The sequence below is a fragment of the Arachis stenosperma genome, chromosome 4 (assembly GCF_014773155.1).
Source record: "Arachis stenosperma cultivar V10309 chromosome 4, arast.V10309.gnm1.PFL2, whole genome shotgun sequence".
In the NCBI taxonomy this organism is placed as follows: Eukaryota; Viridiplantae; Streptophyta; class Magnoliopsida; order Fabales; family Fabaceae; genus Arachis; species Arachis stenosperma.
Window position 1 is genome coordinate 139,296,424 of NC_080380.1, and position 18,256 is coordinate 139,314,679.

Consider the following 18,256-nt stretch of genomic DNA (forward strand, 5'->3'; position numbering starts at 1 on the left):
CGTTTTCTTTTTTCGGCAGCATTGTCTTTTGCTTGTTCAGTTCTGAAAGTTCATAAAATAAGTATCAAGAAACCTAAAATGTAAGTATCAGTAAAAGAAAATATGATTCGAGAAACTTACTCCTTGTCAGGTTGGGTTGGTGTTTCTGCCACTCTTTCTGGTTGTTTTCTTCTTTTAATTATGGGTGTTTTCTCAATTTCATTTTCTCTATAAAACAGATAACACATTGAATTTATACCGGAGACAAAACACTAACAATGAAGTCAACCAAACCCACAGATACCACCAAACCGAAATAAATTAAACTGCTAAACCAAAACTTAGAAGCCCGCCAAACTGAAAATAGATATATATGCAATCAACAAAACGTCTCACAGAAATTATGCAATACTTACTCGTTTTCAGATTCGCTTGTGCTCTCTGAATCTATAGGCACAGGCTTTGTTTTTTTAATTTGTTTTTTAGCCACCTTCAATGGTTGTTTTCTTTTCTTTGTTGTGATTTTTTTTATTTCTTCTTCTCTGCAATACATAAGAACAAGCGTATAAAAACAAATTTAAGCAAATACAAATTAAATGAATTGATATGAAAATTAAACTTACTGGCTTTCGGATTCAGATTCGGAAAGTCTTTCCTCTTCTGAAGAAGAATTTGTCTCAACATTTTTCTTTTTTATTTTCTTTTCTTTTTCTTTTTTGTCCAAGTTACTTGTTTTTGTTTTTTCTTTCTTTTTTTGCTTTCTGGACAGAAGTCCCTAAAACAGAAACAAGGTCTCAATTATTTAATCATCAAAATAACAAATTAACAATCCGGTGAACCGAATGAAGTAATCCTACCGAACCGAAAAATATTCATATGGTGAATAGTACATGACAACTATTTATTCATCAAGAAAAATGTTTCTTACTGAAGATAGTAACCAGCTCTAATTAAACTATCCAAACCAACAAGAACAAGCAACTATATCTTAAAACTCTAGTTATACTGTAAAAATCATTCACAATAGTTCAATCTACTAAACGAAGCAAATCAAACTAATAAAACTAAAATGAAACTAGGCGAAACGCGACATTACAAAATTTTAAATGAACAATAGTTTTCTCATACGTTTTGTAGTCTTTGTTGCTGTTTTCGTTTGTTTTTGGTTGTTGCTTGCAAAATCTTCTTCCGATTCGTTTGCAGTAGTGGTTTCCACAAAGAATGTGATTGAAGTTTGAGTGATGTTCAGAGAGATTCGAAGAGAGTGAGTGTTTTGGTATATTGGTTTTGTGTTAAAGATGTAACATTCGTCTATAATGAAGCGCGAATAGAAAATGAGACTTTTTTTTGTGTTTGGCGCGTGTTTTTCAGTCTCTATTTAATGTATTTGAATCAATTTAAATTTGGACCAACTTAATTATATGATTATATGAATGTGTAGTATGCTTGTTTGAAGAGAAGCTATCTTTGCCTTTGAATGACATCCACAAAGACAAAGGCCCACTACTGAAAAATGAGAAGCATGGCAATGGATGAGTGCTATTGTAACTCATGAGTGGAGTGTAACACAAAATGTTAATTATATGTCACGCTCTTAATATTTGCGGCTATGACACATTTCTAGAACACAAAATGCAAAGGCCCTACCAATACGTGCTAAGAGAGAACAATTCCATTATATACAATACTAGGTCCAATAGGAATAATTTATAGAAAAATAATAAAAAAATTCTAACTTATCCTTCTATCTATTTTATTATATATACACACACACGCTTATTTAGAACTAAAAAAAATTTAAAAAATGAATTAGAGCTCCCACTTAAATTCTAGTTTATATGCTAATACGTACCCACAAAATTTACTTGATAATTTCTTTTTAAACAGACGAAGTATCTTACTTTTGAATTTTGACTATATTAACTAATTTTAAGAGAGGATTAATCGCTTTTTTTGAACTATACTCTTTGGTTTTAACAATTTTTAATAAGTTAAAAGTAACATATTGTTAAACATAGTAGTTATGAAACACAAATATTTTGTTGAGTTATCGTGTTTATATGTCGAATATATTTTAAACACAATTTTTATTGACGCTTGTTCGATATACATGTCTGTTATGTTCAAATGTATTCTAATAAAAAAAATTTACACACTTAAACACACTTAAATACATTTCATATCGATCAACATAATTAATCATATTTTTAACATATATTCTAAAAAAATTTAAAAATAATATATATTATTATTTATTAAAATAAAAAAGTTTTAAATACTTTATAATTAAAATAGATATTAAAAATAATTAAAAAATATTTATATTTTAATATAATAAAATATTAAAATATTATTATAATTTATTTAAAAAATATTTTATATTTTATATTATATATATATATATCATATTTTTAAATCTTATAAAATTTGTATATTTATTTGTCCCATATCATATTGTGTACCGCGTCATTTTTATGCATCATAACATAGTAGTGAGTGATAACCGATTAACTAGCACGTTGAGGGTCAAGTTTAGTGAACATTGCAGGCCGTAGGCAAATATTCTAATAAAGTAATAATACTATTGGGCTATTGGCATCAACTAATATTATTGGAATTAAATTACAGTATATTCTATTATTTTAGTAGTTAATGACATGGGTGGCGAAGAATAAGAATAATAAGATTGTGAGAATGAGAGGTGAAAAAGGTTAGTGCACCCGTGAAGTGGGTCGGCAATGGTGGGGATGGCACTCACGAGACCAAACAGTGTGAGGAAGTGAGTCCTCCAATAAAGCTTAACCTCTCTGGGTCCTATGTCTCTTTAACGGAAATGGATCTTCTCCAGTTTTTTCAACACTTGACAAAATACAGTGCAATCTCTCACCTTTAATTTTAATAGTGAGACCAAAAATAAATAAGAGAGAGAGAGTGATAAATGGTTAGATTAAACACTGCACACCATCCAGTTTTTTATTCACTGGAAAGGATCCACTCCCCTCCTTAACCCATTAAATATACTCCGGTTTGTACATGCGATAATGTGAAATTTACATTGACCATGGATTAATTCTTAATTAGTTGATTAAAAATTATATACTGTAGATAATCAAAAAATTATATTCTAATATAAAATACTCGTACAGTTGATTTGATTTTTTTTAGAAATAATTAGAGCGATTAGAAAATAATGTAAAAAAAACTGATATTTAAATTTATTATTTTTATTTTTCTTAAAATTCTATCATTGGTGAAAATTTCCTTTTGGTAGGAAAGTTTTTTTTTTTTATTTGAGAATATATATCTAGTATTTAGTTATTCTTTTTATTTTTAGTTTTTAAATCTTTTAAGACCTATTTACCATTTGTATTTTGAAATTACTTTTGTCGGTAATATAAATTTTTAAATATCATTTCAGTAATTTATCTTTTATAACATAAATATTACTCTGATATCATGAATTCATTGCCAAATGTTTCATCAATTATTAAGACGAGAAATTGTAAACACAGGTAAATAAGAGGTTTTATAATTTCAATGAAATTATGTCTACTACTTGAAATCGTGGGGTAATGGGGGAGCAGGAGCATTCGCTGACAATGATTGTTATATTCCTTAACAAGTTTTGTTTAAGGAAAAAAAAAAGCCTTCAAAGCATAGGCAAAATTATAAGAAAAGCACTCATGAATTTGGAGAAAGAATGATGTCAAAGACAAATAAATGGATCATATTTCAAGGTTCAACTATTATTTAAGACTTGCACTCAACTTTCATTCCTTTCTATGTTATGCCTCCTTAAGTTAATTACTTCCTTCTTACGCATAAAAGTAGCAAATGCTTTAAGAATTAACAAAACGCTTATGTAATATAAACCACATAACTTTTAGGGACTAATGTAACAATTGAAATGTCTAAAGTGCATCGAGTTAAAATTGATAATAATGTATAATTTAAATGTAAAATTATATTAAACTTTGTATTATCAAATAATATCGATGTATTTGAAATTAAAAGGAATTAGATGAATTTAACATCGATCAATCTCTTGAAAACTGTTCAGACTCAGCTCAATAAGTAAGAGTCAGGAATCTATGTTGCGGGCTATTGACCCGACGGGTCATCAATTTATACGCGCAAAAATGATTTGTATATTACTCTATCTTCTAAGAAAGACATGAACAGTTAGCAGAAGCTTTTAGATAGACGAATCCGAAGATCCACCCAAGTACAAGTTAGTATAGATAGGGAAGGACCTACCCCTCTCTCAAGATACGTTATCTTTACCCTAATTAGTCGTCTCGTCGTATAGACTCTTTCTTTAACATTTGAGTATCTTTACAGGTAGTCCTATTTGCTGATACACCCATCGTAACAGCACATTTCTTCACAAAACTTGCGTTTAGGTCCGAAAACCTTCCTCTCACCAATAGTTGCTCTCGACCCAATACCTAACTGACCTCGCATCTTGACGAGCAACCGAACATAAACCAAAAATACTATGTGCACATAAATATAATTTAATTTATTTTTTATATATGTTTTATACTAATAACTATTTTTAATAACTAATTTAATATATATCTAATATAATCGATTAAAAATCTAAGTATGTATGCAATATTAATAGAAGTACTTAATTGTTTAATGAAAAAAAATTCTCGAATTCAAATTGCATTGTTATGAAAGGAAAAAGACTATCTAAAATGATAAAGTAAGCTATTAATCCTATTAAATTTATAACTTTTATCGCATACAAATTTCCTTATCTTAGTTCAGAAATAATTAAATACTTATTTTCTCACTTTCTCGCTATATTCATTTGAGAGTAATTTTAACACTCCAAGTCTCTAGTTTCCACGCTCATTGGATGATACACAAAATTTACTCTGATTAGTTGTAAAATTGTCTACTACCTATTGGTTATAATTAGGGGTGTACAAGAGTCGGGCCACATCGGGTTTGGTCTAACCCAGATTCAATTTAAAATATAAATCGGGCCTAATTTTTAAACCCTAATTCGATCTTAGACTCAATAAAATCTATGCACCTTTGGATCGGGTGAAAATTGGATAAAAATCGGATGAAAACCGAGTCTTTGGCATGTAAAAATCACGTAATCTTCAACCATTATTTCACAATTTACATAGTAAAATTCACTTAGAAAAATATAACAAGAACCAACCATTCCCTAAAATTAAAGCATAACCACAATCAATACTAATATTATCTAATAGCACCAAATATTTAAATCAATACAAATAACACAATATTATACATTAGTCTAAAGTCTTATGCATTTTAAACATAAAAAATTAACTTATAGTCTTATAATAACTAATAACACAAAATATTAAGGTTTACAATACTTAAATTTCACATAAGAATAGTCATCATCCATCACTAATAACACAAAATATTAATTGTGTATGATGACCGGGCCGAGTTCGGGTGACCCGAGCTATGGCCCGGACCCGAGCCGAAATAATGACCGGGTCTATTTTTGAGAGTCTTACCCGATCCTAGACCCGATGAAATCACACCAAATTAGCCACTAAAAGGTTTGGGGCCGGGTCGGGTCTTCGGGCCGGGTCGGGTCTTCGGGCCGAGCCGGGCCATGAACACCCCTAGATCGGGATATCTATATGAAAGTCCCTGAAGGACTAAAGATGTCTAAACCATCCAATGAATATTCGCAAGGGTTATACTCAGTATCTGGCCAAAAAATGGATTCAAGAATGATGATATCTGCTCGTGTGTTTTCATAAAGAAATCTGCATCTGGATTCAATATAATTATTGTGTACATTGATAATTTAAATATCATTGGAACTCCTGAAGAGATTCCAAGTATTATAAAAACTCCAAAAGAAGAGTTTGAGATGAAAGATTTTGGAAAGACTAAATTTTTTCTCGGCCTGCAGATCGAGCATACAAAAAATGGGATCTTTATTCATCAAACAACATACACAGAAAAGATCTTGAAGAGATTTTATATGGATAAGTCGCATCCATTAAGTACTCCAACGATTGTAAGATCTTTAGATGTAAAAAAGGATCAATTCCGTCCTAAAGAAGAGAATGAAGATATCATTGGTCCTGAAATACCATATCTTAGTGCCATTGGAGCGCTAATGTATCTTGCTAATAATACGCGGCTTGACATATCATTCGCGGTGAATTTACTAGTAAGGTATAGTTCCTCTCCAATCAGAAGACATTAGAATGGAATCAAACAAATCTTTCAATATCTTCATAGAACGGTTGATATGGGATTGTTTTATCCCTATGGATCCAAGTCACAACTAGTTGGATATGCAGATGCTGGATACTTGTCTGATCCACACAAAGAGAGATCTCAAACAGGATACCTGTTCACATATGGTGGTACAACTATATCATGTAGGTCCACGAAACAGATGACTGCAGCAACATCATCTAATCATGCTGAAATACTAGTGATACATGAAGCTAGTCACGAGTGTTTTTGGCTCAGGAGTCTGATCCAATATATTTTGTTATCATGTGAACTGATTGATCATAAGATAACTCCAACTGACCTGTTTGAAGATAATACACCATGCATTGCTCAACTTAAAGGCAGATACATCACAGGTGATAGAATAAAGCATATTTCTCCCAAATTCTTCTTCACTCATAAATTAAGAGACAATTGATGTCCAACAGATCCGCTTAAGTGACAATCTGTTAGATTTATTTACAAAGTCATTCCCAAAATCTTCTTTTGAAAAATTGGTACATTAGATTGTGATGTGCCAATTTCGAGATATTAAATGATATCAACAAGAGGGGGAGACTGTACTCTTTTTTCCTTGGTCAGATTTTTTTTCCATTGGATTTTTCTTGACAAGGTTTTTAATAAGGTAGTCCCCATCACAAAGGATGTTGTACTCTTTTTTCTTCACTAAAATTTTTTTCCATTGGATTTTTTTTAGTAAGGTTTTATCAAGATAATAATCCTAAATGGTCATCCAATGGAGAATGTTGTGATAAGAGCTGATGTGGATGACCATTAATTACATAGGCGGCTGAATTTTTTAAGCCAAACTGAACTTTAATGAAGTTTGAAAATGATGCCCATGTATGCCTATAAATAAAGAACCAAATATAAAGTAATACACAGCAATAAGAAATCAATTCTCTCTTTCTTTACGTTACAATTTTATCAAATACTTCTCTTTTATATATATATATATATATATATATATATATATATATATATATATACTACAACATATAATATTAGTAATATATTAGTCATTCTTATTATATTAAAATTATGGTAAATATTATTACTAAATTTATCTAATTATATTTTTTATTTTATATTACCTCTTATATATTTATTTAATTATTTTATAACAATAAGTTACTATATGTGTAAATAGTAAGTCACCAAAAAAATGTGTAAATAGTAGATTAAAGCGCATGCCAGTCAATCAATTTATATTAAAATTTTTGGAGTCCTGTCACGTAATTACTTAGGTCTACAATAGTAATTAAGTGACACTATCGCTATATAGTTATTCAATATTTACTGTGGCTAAATATTTTGTGGTATCTCACACAGCTGTATATGTCTTCTCTATCAATAATTACAAAAATAGTATATTAATAATAATAATTTTTATTTTTCAGCACTACTATGCTTTTTTTTTCTTTTACATGTATTTTAGTGCCATACTTGACTAACTAATATATGCTAGTTTGACTCTCTTTTGTATGTGTAACATTTCGGAATTTTATTCTCCCCGCTTTTATTATTTAATTTTTTAGATTTCATTTCTATCCCACTACTAAAAAATTAGTTATTATAGACGGATATTTTCGACAGATTTTATTCCACAGAAATATAAAGAGAATTTCAGAGAGATTTTTTGTCGAAAAATAAAAAAATGGATTAACATAAATTACAGATAGAAAAGAGAATCCGAATATAATTCTATCGAAAAAATTAATTTTTTTTCGTGAAAAATAGTTACAGACGGAAAATCTGTCTGTAATTAAATAGACAAAATCTGTCTATACACACTTGCTTATGATCTTCTTGTTATAAATTTCAGTTCCAATGATATTCTTAATCGCCGGTGCTCTAACCTAAAACTTAGTTACTTAAACTACTTCACCTCTCATAATTGCATGCTGATTTTTTTTAAGTTTGGGAACAACCTTACAAAGGTTTAACAGTATTCCTATAATATTTATATCATGTCTTCTAATATTACATTGTAGGATGAATTGATGAGCAAAGAACAACTATTTTATGGTCTCTGTCAGGTTTTGCGTAAATTTCCAAAAGAGACTGGTAAGTATTGTAGGATGAGTTGATCATGAGCAACAAACTGATGAATGATGTGTTTGATAAGCTTTATACATCTCTGTAATAACAGATATAGTTCTCTTAATTCAGATAGGGTATTATGCCATTTTTGCTTTAAGCCAAAGAAAGTTATAAACAAGGCCTTGTCAGTTGACCATGCTAAAAAGAGTCAAGTGCTAGTATCAAGTATTATTCTCCTTAAAACTACTTTGGATGCCCTTCCTCTACTATCAAAGGTACCTCTATCTCATACACAAAATCACAAACTAGAATAAATATTCTGGCAGTAAGCAATTTAGGCTGAAAACAAGGTATATGCAGTTGCTTGTTGTAGGTTAGAGCAGTGAAATGTGGAAGGATTCAAGTTGATGGTGAGAGGGTACCAATTTCATACATAGTTAAATCACCACAGAAGATTAGCCATTTTGTACACATGTTTGTCTTTGCACTGAAAGCTTTGCATTTTTACTTTTGTGGTTTAGAAGTGATTGAGCTTGAAATTGATGCCGCAAAGATTTTAGGCATGAACCGCCTGTGATGGCTTGTGAGGTTCCGATTCTCCAAAAAGAACTAGACGTGCTGACTGTTTGTAAACCTGCATCTGTCCCTGTAAGTATGCATTAACAAGTGAACTATATTTGCTAGTCCCTGTGATTGCTTTTCTTTCCTGTGGGAAATTTTATACTTTCTTGTTTTCCTTGTCCTTATTATTTGAGTTAATGTGGTGTTGTTGCTTGTTAGTTTGGTTGTCCTATTAAGGGGCAATGATAGGGAACAAACAGTTTGAAAAAAACGTTGATTTAGAATCTTTGCATAACTCAAAAAACGTTGTTGCTGCTATCTGTTCATCTCATATTATTGTTTCAAACTGTGGTGATTCAAGAGCAGTTTTGTGCCGTGTCAAAGAGCCCATGGCTTTATCCGTTGACCATAACGTGAGTTTCATCTATAATATTCTTCTATCTCCTTTGACTTGTTGAGGTTTAAGCTGACCTAAAGAAATTGATTTCTGTTTCTTTTGTGGTAGTCCAATCGAGATGATGAATATGCAAGAATTGAGGCAGCAGGAGGGAAGATGATCCAGGGGAATGGTCATCGTGTATTTGGTGTCCTTACAATGTCACGATCTATCGGTATGTCCTTAACCTTAACTGTACTTAATTTAGGCTTTTCTATTGTGGAAGCCTTTCTGTGAGCTTGGCTAATTATAGAAGGATATCCTTTTATCAATCTACTGTTAATTTTAGCATCTTTATTTATGTTATGAATGAAAAAGTGGTCAGCTAGTGAAATTATGTCCATACACAGATAGTGAAAATTGAATATAGGCTTTTAAATCAATGTGATGCATGTCATTTGGTTACACATGAATCATAATTCTTGTAAAGTTCCAATGGTGGTAAAGGTTTCCTAACATATGGAAGGTTAGTTATTTTTTTTATTTTTTTGGTTGAGGCGACATAGAATAGGAGTAGGTTGGAGTTTTTTAATTGGAATATTTACAAATAAAAATGTATTTTATGTTTGCATTTATTGCACTTATCCCATTGCAAAACATTTAATGCATGTGAAGTTCTTCTGCCATTATATTGCAATATGCTAGGTTCATCCTAGAAACTACTTGAGTTTGTTTGGATGAGGGATGTTGAATGATATGAAGAGAGTGATTCGATGAGAGTTTAAAAATTTACGAAAAAATAGATAGTGTGAGGAACCTTCCCCTAAGACACCCCATTGAACTTGTTGCCATGATAGGCTGGCACGTAGGGAATTTGATTATTCCTCCAAAACCTGTTAAATGCGGTTCTGAATTTAGAGCCTACTGCCTCTCCTTTAGGCTGCAACTCTTCAGCATAATGAGAACACTTGTTCCCCCATTCTTTATATCTAGAAAAAAAAGGATGTATTCATTAGCTACGTTGCGTGCCAACTTATGGAAGCCAGTGGTGATTTGATTGGTCTGTATATGGTCTTGGTTTCATGGCCAGTTTGGAAGTTGGATTTCTCAATGATATTCTTTTCTGTCCAGAAGCAGCTTCTTTACTGCTTCACAACTTCTGCATATATCATATCAGTCCTCTTGGACACGAGGTCTGTAAGAGATTGATTTCAATATACATTTTCTTTTCTATTTAGAAAGTGAACTTTATAATTCACATAGTTTCTCCTCTTGGAACTTCCACAAGAGTTATTGTAGTTGGGAGTTAGTGCAATTTGTCCTGATGACCCTATACCTTCTGTCAAAGACTTAGCAGATCAAATAGTCGAGATTCTCAACTATTTTGGGTAAATTACATTATAATCACACTGTTGATAACTTAGTTTTAAGGGTGGTTAGGTTTCACTGTGTAGAATATTCCATTACACCTTATAGTTAAAGTGATGTACATAAAGAATTATTAATTGTACTTTACTGTATTTATTACCATGAAGTTATGAAATATAATTAATCTGATTTTGTGAATTGAAGTTTTCTATTTTGTACTTGCATGTTAGTCTTTTCTATTTTCTGAACTGCAGAGTTACAATGCCCATGTAAATTTAATAAGGGGTATATAGCAAGTTTACATGTGTTCTTTTGCTTAAATTTTTGAAGTTTAGGTATGTCCAGAGATGGATGGTTTTGCAGTCAAGCTAGATTTGTAAATGACAGTTTGGTTATTGAAAAATGTTTCATATCTGCAATTTGTGCGAAGAGTATCCCGTTTAGTTTCAGTTGACAATCATGTAACCTGTACTAAAAGACAAGGATGCTTGTATAACATAATTGTCAACTGTTGGCTCGAAAGTGTAAGTACATTTTCAAAATTTTGGTGAGGCTTGCTTCCGTAGCAAAGAGGAAGAAATGAAACAAACATGAACAATCAAAGTCTCAGGCAAGTTCTCAAGTTCTATTCACATCATCTGTTGATTTTATCTGTAAATAAATAAACGATGTTCTGTTGGTTAAGATTGTGATACTCTTCTCTTCTTAAGTAATCTCTATAGCTGACAGAGGATTTTTTTAGCTAGTGGATATTATTCAACCTATTTGAGTTATAGGTTTTTTCATCTGATTTATGATATCTTGTTTCTTGTGGTGAACATTTAGGCTTCTTGCACTGGCTACTTCCTTTGCTAAGGGTATTAATAGTCCATATACTGTGAACATTTAGGCTTCTTGCACTGGCACTCAACCTATTTTGGAGCATATATACGACTATATATTGCTTCTACTACAACTTTCTTTTCGTCTCGTATCTTTCTTTCTTACTTGATTTCTACATGCATCCATCATCAGTGTATTTGCTTATCTGCTGATCTCTCATTTCTCTCTGACCTTTTTTAAAAGAAAAGAATACACCTTTATTTTTATTTTGTTTCCTACAGGGGCTTATGCTTTAAATTAACTTCTTTATTCACAATCATCGAGTACATGAGTATACTTTCTAGTTATTAAGAAGCACCACCAGTTATTAAGGAGACTCCTATTCTAGTTCAAGATTCTGCAAAGATTAAAGAAGCACCACCAGGTTCTTTCTCTTTTTCTCCTATTAAATTTGCAGCCCCAAATCGAAAGTTACTGGAACTAGATCAGATGTTGAGGTGAGCTTCACTTGTGAATTTTTTACTTGAGATGAAGAATACACTGTATATAGATTATGTTGTCACTATTTTTTTATTTTTGTCAGAATTTGATACTTGGAAAACAGATGAAAAATAGAAAAATATAAGGAGGCAGAGGATCAATTCATGACCCTACTGTTTGAATCAATGGACACAATAATGATGAATGGTTTCTATACAGATGAAGTTCTAATTTTAGAACCTAATTAAGCAACCTTATTGTATATTTTGACTTAATTAGAGGACAATAGTTGATGTATCAATACACTTTGTTGATGTATGGTTGTTACTTGTTATTATAATTGATGTATCAACACTTTGTTTATATTTTGAAATATATTGACTTGTTTGTTTATAGTACTTTTCTTTTAGTTTGATATATAATACGATAAATTTGTTTATTTTTTGAAATATTATAAATATTTGAATACAAATTAGATAAAAATTTGTATTAAATTTATATTTATTTTGTATGAAAACAAGTTTATTTTGTAATTGAAAAAATAAAAAAAAATTATTTTACCTTACTGAAGGATTTACAGATGGATTTTCTGTCTGTAATCAGAGTGTGAAATGATTTTTCAAAGTTCAAATTACAGATGGAAAATCCATCAGAAAATCCATCTGTAATTACAGACGGAAAATCCGTCGGAAAGTTCGTCGCCTTTGGGAAATGGATAGAAAATTTACAGAGGGAAAATCCGTCGGTAACTGGTAAAAATCTGTCTGTAATTTTCTGACCGAAAAAAATCCGTCGGTAAATAATTTCCGACGGAACTTTTACAGAGGGACAAAATCTGTCAGTAATTTCATCGGTAACCAAAAATTTGTCTGTAATAAAGATTAAATCCGTCTGTAAATCTGTCTGTATTAATCCATTTTCTAGTTGTGTCCATAATCATGTTTCAAAAGTGATTATCAATTATATTTCACGGATTGAAGCCCATTTAACTGAGAAATAGTATTTGTATTATTCTTTGTATATATATACCTTCTTTGTACAGTATATCTTCAAAGTATATTTAAAAAAAATCACTTTTTATTAATTATGGTGAAATATATGGTAAAGATGTTGTTTTAAAGATGTGATATGTGGCAAAATCTGAACCACTCATTCTAAAACCACACTTTTAATTGAAAACCATTGCCCTTTTCAAAGAAAAGCGTCACCTTATGGAAAAAACTAGTAAATTAGAAGATTTAAGAGAAGAAATAATTAATCTATCAAAATTAATAGATCAAAAACTAATGATTTTAACTAATGTCAATTGTAATGACACCGAATTCTTAAAATCAATACAAAATGATTTTTCTCAAAATCTTTATTTTACTATAAGTTTTATTGAAGGACTTCAAAAGCCCGAAAAAACTTATATTTCACATGGAGTTTCTAAAAAATGTTATCAGGGAGATAATTATCCCCACCTTCATCATACTTTTAATCCACAATTAAATTCTATAATAGATATGCTTGAAGAAATATTAGTTTCTCTAAAATTTCAGAAAAATAAAGAAAAGGAAGAACCTAATATGATAAATAAAATTGAACAAATACTTGATAAACATTTCCAAAAGAAATTCCTAAAAAGAAGAAGTCCAAAATAAAATCGATACAACAAATCTAAAGATTAGACCACCTCTAAAATTATGAATATTGATGAAAAATTAGAAGAAGTTACAATGCTTTTTAAACAATTAAAAATGGCTCAAGAAGATAATCTTATGGAACAAGGTTTTCAGATTAAAGAAGAACCAGATTTTTCTGAAAGAGAAGAATATGTTTTAGACTATTCTAGTGATGAAGAACCAGTACATCCAGTACAAGTAAAGGATGAAGCTGGAACATCTGGGAATAATAATCAAACCCAATTTAAATGGGAAACAGGTTTTGAAAATTATGCTTTCAAAAAAGGTTTTATAAGCAAAAATTCGAAATATACTAAAATACCATCAAAATACATTCCTAAAATTCAAGAACTAGAAGGAGAAAAAATGCTTGACCTAGATTGCAAAAAGAACGAAAAAGAAATTTTCGAAGATTGGATGAACTCTTTTCTGTTAGAAGCTTATACAAACCCAAATTAAATGAATTATCTGAAATGGATATTTGGAACTTCATAGGTTTCCACACTAAAGGAACCATAAGAAATTATATGTTATCAATAGATAATAAAATAATAGAAGAATTAGCTGAAAAAACAACAGCTTATGATAAAATAGCATACATAATGAGGGTTCTATACAAAGAATTTTTTGGAAAAAATGTCATAAATTATAGAACCGAAATTTCTGAAAAAGAGTATTTAGAAGCAAAAAATCACTTGGCCAATATTCAAATATTCGATCTATGCTATATAGAATCCTATATTTGTGAATATAGAATACATTATTATAAATTAAAAGAAGAAGATAAAAATCATTATCTTAACATGTATATCACAAAACTTCCATATCCTGCTAATGAAATTATTATGGGAAGATTTATAAGAGAAATAAATAATAAAACAATTGAAAATAATTTCGGTGGAGCAACATCTGCAATAAGAGAGGAAATAAAAGAACGCTGTATGCAGGAAGCTACTCAGAAAAGATTTAATAATATAATTAGAATTTGTTGTCAAGATAACGAAGAAATTCCTCAAAAATATGGTTCTAATAAAAATATTCGGAAATACCATCCTTATAAAAATATCCAAAGAAAAAGAAATATCATTTTAGAAAAAGAAAATATTATCCAAATTGGAGAAAAAAGAGATATTTTAGGGAAAGAAGTATCAATAAAAAACAAAAGAACTATTGCCCAAATAAAAAAGAAAACTGTAAATGTTGGTATTGTCAAGAAGAAGGACATTATGCAAATGAATGTCCAAAAAGAAGGATAAAAAAGACCTAACTAAACAACTAGAAGTCGCAAAAACTTGTTTTATGGAACCTTTAGAAGAATCTGATGATGAACTAAAATATATTTTTGAATATGTCTCAGAAACAGACTCAGAGACAAACTCAGGAACTGAGTAATAGCGCTACATTTATTACTGTAAAAATTACAGAAAAATTTATTAATGCCTTCATAGACACAGGGGCAACAAAATGTTTTGCAAGTTCAAATATAAAACTTAACTGGAAAAAATTAAAAAATCCACTAAGAATTAGAATAGCCGATAAATCTATACACAAAATTAATTTTAAAGCAGAAATGATTGAAGTCTTCATTCAAAATTACAGATTTATCATTCCAGCTATATATAAATTAGAATCTGGAATAGATTTAATTATAGGAAATAATTTCCTTAAACTTTATCACCCTTTTATCCAAGAATTAACATATATAGTTCTAAAAGCCCCATATGATTTCTCTCTAAATCAAAGGGCAAAATTAATAAAAATCCCAACTACTACTATAAACGAAATTCTAAAATTTAAAATATTTTCTATTCTAGAAGAATGTTATTTGAACCTATATTTTCAGATAAAAACTCCAAAAAATGACCTTGAAATTAAAATAGAAGAACTTTTAAATGAAGTTTGTGCTGAAAATCCTTTAGATATTAAAAATACAAACAAAGAATTAATAAGTATTAAGCTAAAAGTTCCTACAAGGGAAATAAATGTTCCAAATAGAATCCCCTATTCAGCTCGAGATAAGGAAGAATTTTCATCCGAATGTAAGGATCTTTTGGATAAAGGAATTATAAGACTAAGTAAAAGCCCTCATGCGGCCCCAGCCTTCTATGTTGAAAACAATAACGAAATTAAAAGAGGAAAACGAAGAATGGTTATTAATTATAAAAAAATGAATGAAGCAACCATAGGAGATGCTCATAAGCTCCCAAGAAAGGATTCCATTCTAGAAAAAATCAAAGGAGCAACTTGGTTTTCATCGCTCGATGCAAAATCAGGATATTGGCAACTTCGTTTAGACGAAGAAACAAAGAAATTAACTGCCTTTACTTGTCCAACAAAAGAATCAACAGGAGTTTTACTCTACGAATGGAATGTCCTACCATTTGGACTAAAACAAGCTCCAGGTATTTATCAGAGATTTATGGAAGAAAATTTAAAAGATTTAAATGATTTTGTTCTAGTTTACATTGATGATATACTAATCTTTACAAAACAAGATAAAGAAGATCATCTTCAAAAATTACTAATTGTCTTAGAAAGATGTAAGGAAAAAGGTTTAGTCCTCAGTAAAAAGAAAGCTAAGATAGCAAAACAAGAAATAGAATTTCTTGGATTAATTCTATCTACTGAAGGGAAGTTAAAACTTCAACCAAATGTATTAGAAAAAGTAGATTTATTTCCTGATAAAATGGAAGATAGAAAACAATTACAAAGATTTTTAGGATGCATAAATTATATTTCTGATCAAGGATTTTTAAAGAATATAACAGATTATACTAAAAACTTATTTTCAAAAATAAGTATAAAAAGAGTTGGAAATGGGAAGAAAAGGATAGCCTGCAGATTCAAAAAATTAAAGAACTTTGTAAAAATCTTCCAGAACTTTATATTCCGGAAGAAGATGACTATTTAATAGTAGAAACAGATGCTTTAGACAAGACCTGGTCAGGCTGTCTAAAAGCTAAAAAAGCTGAAAAAAGCTTGAACAAAGAAAAAGAATCACTAGATTCTAAACATTCCTCAAAGGAATTACTATGCAGATATATTTCTGGAACATTTACACCAACAGAACAGAGGTATACTACCCATGAAAAGAAACTCTAGCAGCAATAAAAACTATTAAGAAATGGAGGATTGATCTACTTCCAAGGGAATTTACATTACGAACAGACTCAAGTTATTTAACAGGTTTTATTAGATATAATTTACAATCTGACTATAATCAGGGTCGTCTGGTAAGATGGCAAATGTTTCTATTACAATATCCGATAAAAATCGAGTATATTAAAGGAAATAAAAATATTATTGCAGATACATTGACAAGAGAATGGAGTTCATTGTCAACACAATGAATCAAGAAATCCAGAAGCTTGAACAAGAGCTTGAAAGGTGCAATCATTGCCACCAGCTAAGAACTAAAATTCAATCTATCAAGAAGGCCATGGAAGCCATGAAAGTTCCCCAGCAAGCAACATTACCTGCTCCAATACCAATGCTCGCAACACCATCAGAGTTCAGCCAGCTAAGCGTGGTGGACCAGCCACAAAACCCAAAACCAATTTTTTCTGAAAAATCCCTGAAAATAAAACTCTGGCAGAAATAGTTAAAAAATCAACTCAGGATAAAAAATATTATGTCATATAATGGCCCAATGAAAGGAGTTTACGATGATTGGGCTAAAGCAGCCCCATTCACCCATCAGCCCAAAACTATTCACAAAGGAGGATTCTTGACAATAGAAGAGGCAAAAGAATCCCTCAGAGAATATGAAGTGCTCCATCCAGAGCAAATTCTAAAAAGAGCAGAAAAAGCTCCAGTACAAATCCAAAGAACAGCCCAAACCCAAAGGACTGGACTAATGAAAAATATTCCCACAAGAGCCGAAATAAATGACAAGAAAAGGGTCTGTAGATCAAACTGTAGAGAAACCTTAAATCTGGTTCTAAATTGGACTCTAGACAAAAGAGCAATATTGGGATATTATCCCATTAACAAAGAACAGCTAACAAAGCTGGTAATCTTCCCAGAGGCTTCACCCTCTGATACATATCAGTTTTTCCAATACGGATTAATTGATACAATCCTAATTTTTGACAATTTAAATATCATTAAAGAATTTCCTGCAGGTTTTATAGATGCAGTGAAAAAATTCAAAAATATGATTGATGCAAGAGAACCAAGAGATATATCCCTAAAATTTACAAGTAGTCAGCCAATCTTCAATGAAGAAGGAGAATGTTTGATCCCAACATTTCAAGTAATTTTCATGTCAGTCTTCCCAGGAGATTTTCAACCAATAGAACAAGTTCAAGATCTATCAATTTATAGCGACGAAGGAAGATTGGCCAGTACATTGGCAAGAGTCTTCAAGAGAGCCCAAAAAATAAACAAAGAATCCAGAACAAGAATAAACTACAAAAGTAGAAACACTCTAATTGTTTCTAGTAAGAAAAACCAAATTGAATCAAGAGAGATGAGACTTCTAGTGGATTTTGAATCAGCATTTTACAACTTTTCTGGATTACTGGAAAAACTTCCTGACGGGATAAGGAGGAATCTATGCCATTTACTAAAAGACAAAGAAGACCATAGGTGCCAGCTGTGCGCCTCAGAAATGTCTGAAGAAAGCAACAATGCTGAAGACCCCACCCACATGGGAAAAGAAGAGGATGAGACATCTGAGTCATCCATCAACATTATTGTTGAATGA

The 18,256-nt window shown here is 30.7% G+C and overlaps 1 protein-coding gene and 1 long non-coding RNA gene across 7 annotated transcripts; both read left to right on the forward strand.

Annotated features, from left to right (window-relative positions):
• Positions 1 to 8,125: 8,125 nt before the first annotated feature.
• On the forward strand, positions 8,126 to 12,205 carry LOC130973507 (uncharacterized). 6 transcript variants are annotated; one of them, XR_009084159.1, is made up of 5 exons: positions 8,126 to 8,301; positions 8,407 to 8,925; positions 9,205 to 9,251; positions 9,344 to 9,449; positions 10,913 to 12,205. It is a non-coding gene; the product is annotated as an uncharacterized LOC130973507 (long non-coding RNA). The 6 variants fall into 6 exon arrangements; XR_009084158.1 differs by lacking the exon at positions 8,126 to 8,301 and having other exon boundaries at positions 8,311 to 8,925; positions 10,913 to 11,901; positions 11,988 to 12,205; XR_009084161.1 differs by lacking the exon at positions 8,126 to 8,301 and having other exon boundaries at positions 8,311 to 8,552; positions 8,638 to 8,925.
• A 4,992-nt stretch (positions 12,206 to 17,197) lies between these two features.
• LOC130975695 (uncharacterized) lies at positions 17,198 to 18,256 on the forward strand. Its single transcript, XM_057900444.1, has one exon. It carries the CDS (start codon positions 17,198 to 17,200, stop codon positions 18,254 to 18,256), a length of 1,059 nt encoding a protein of 352 aa, XP_057756427.1.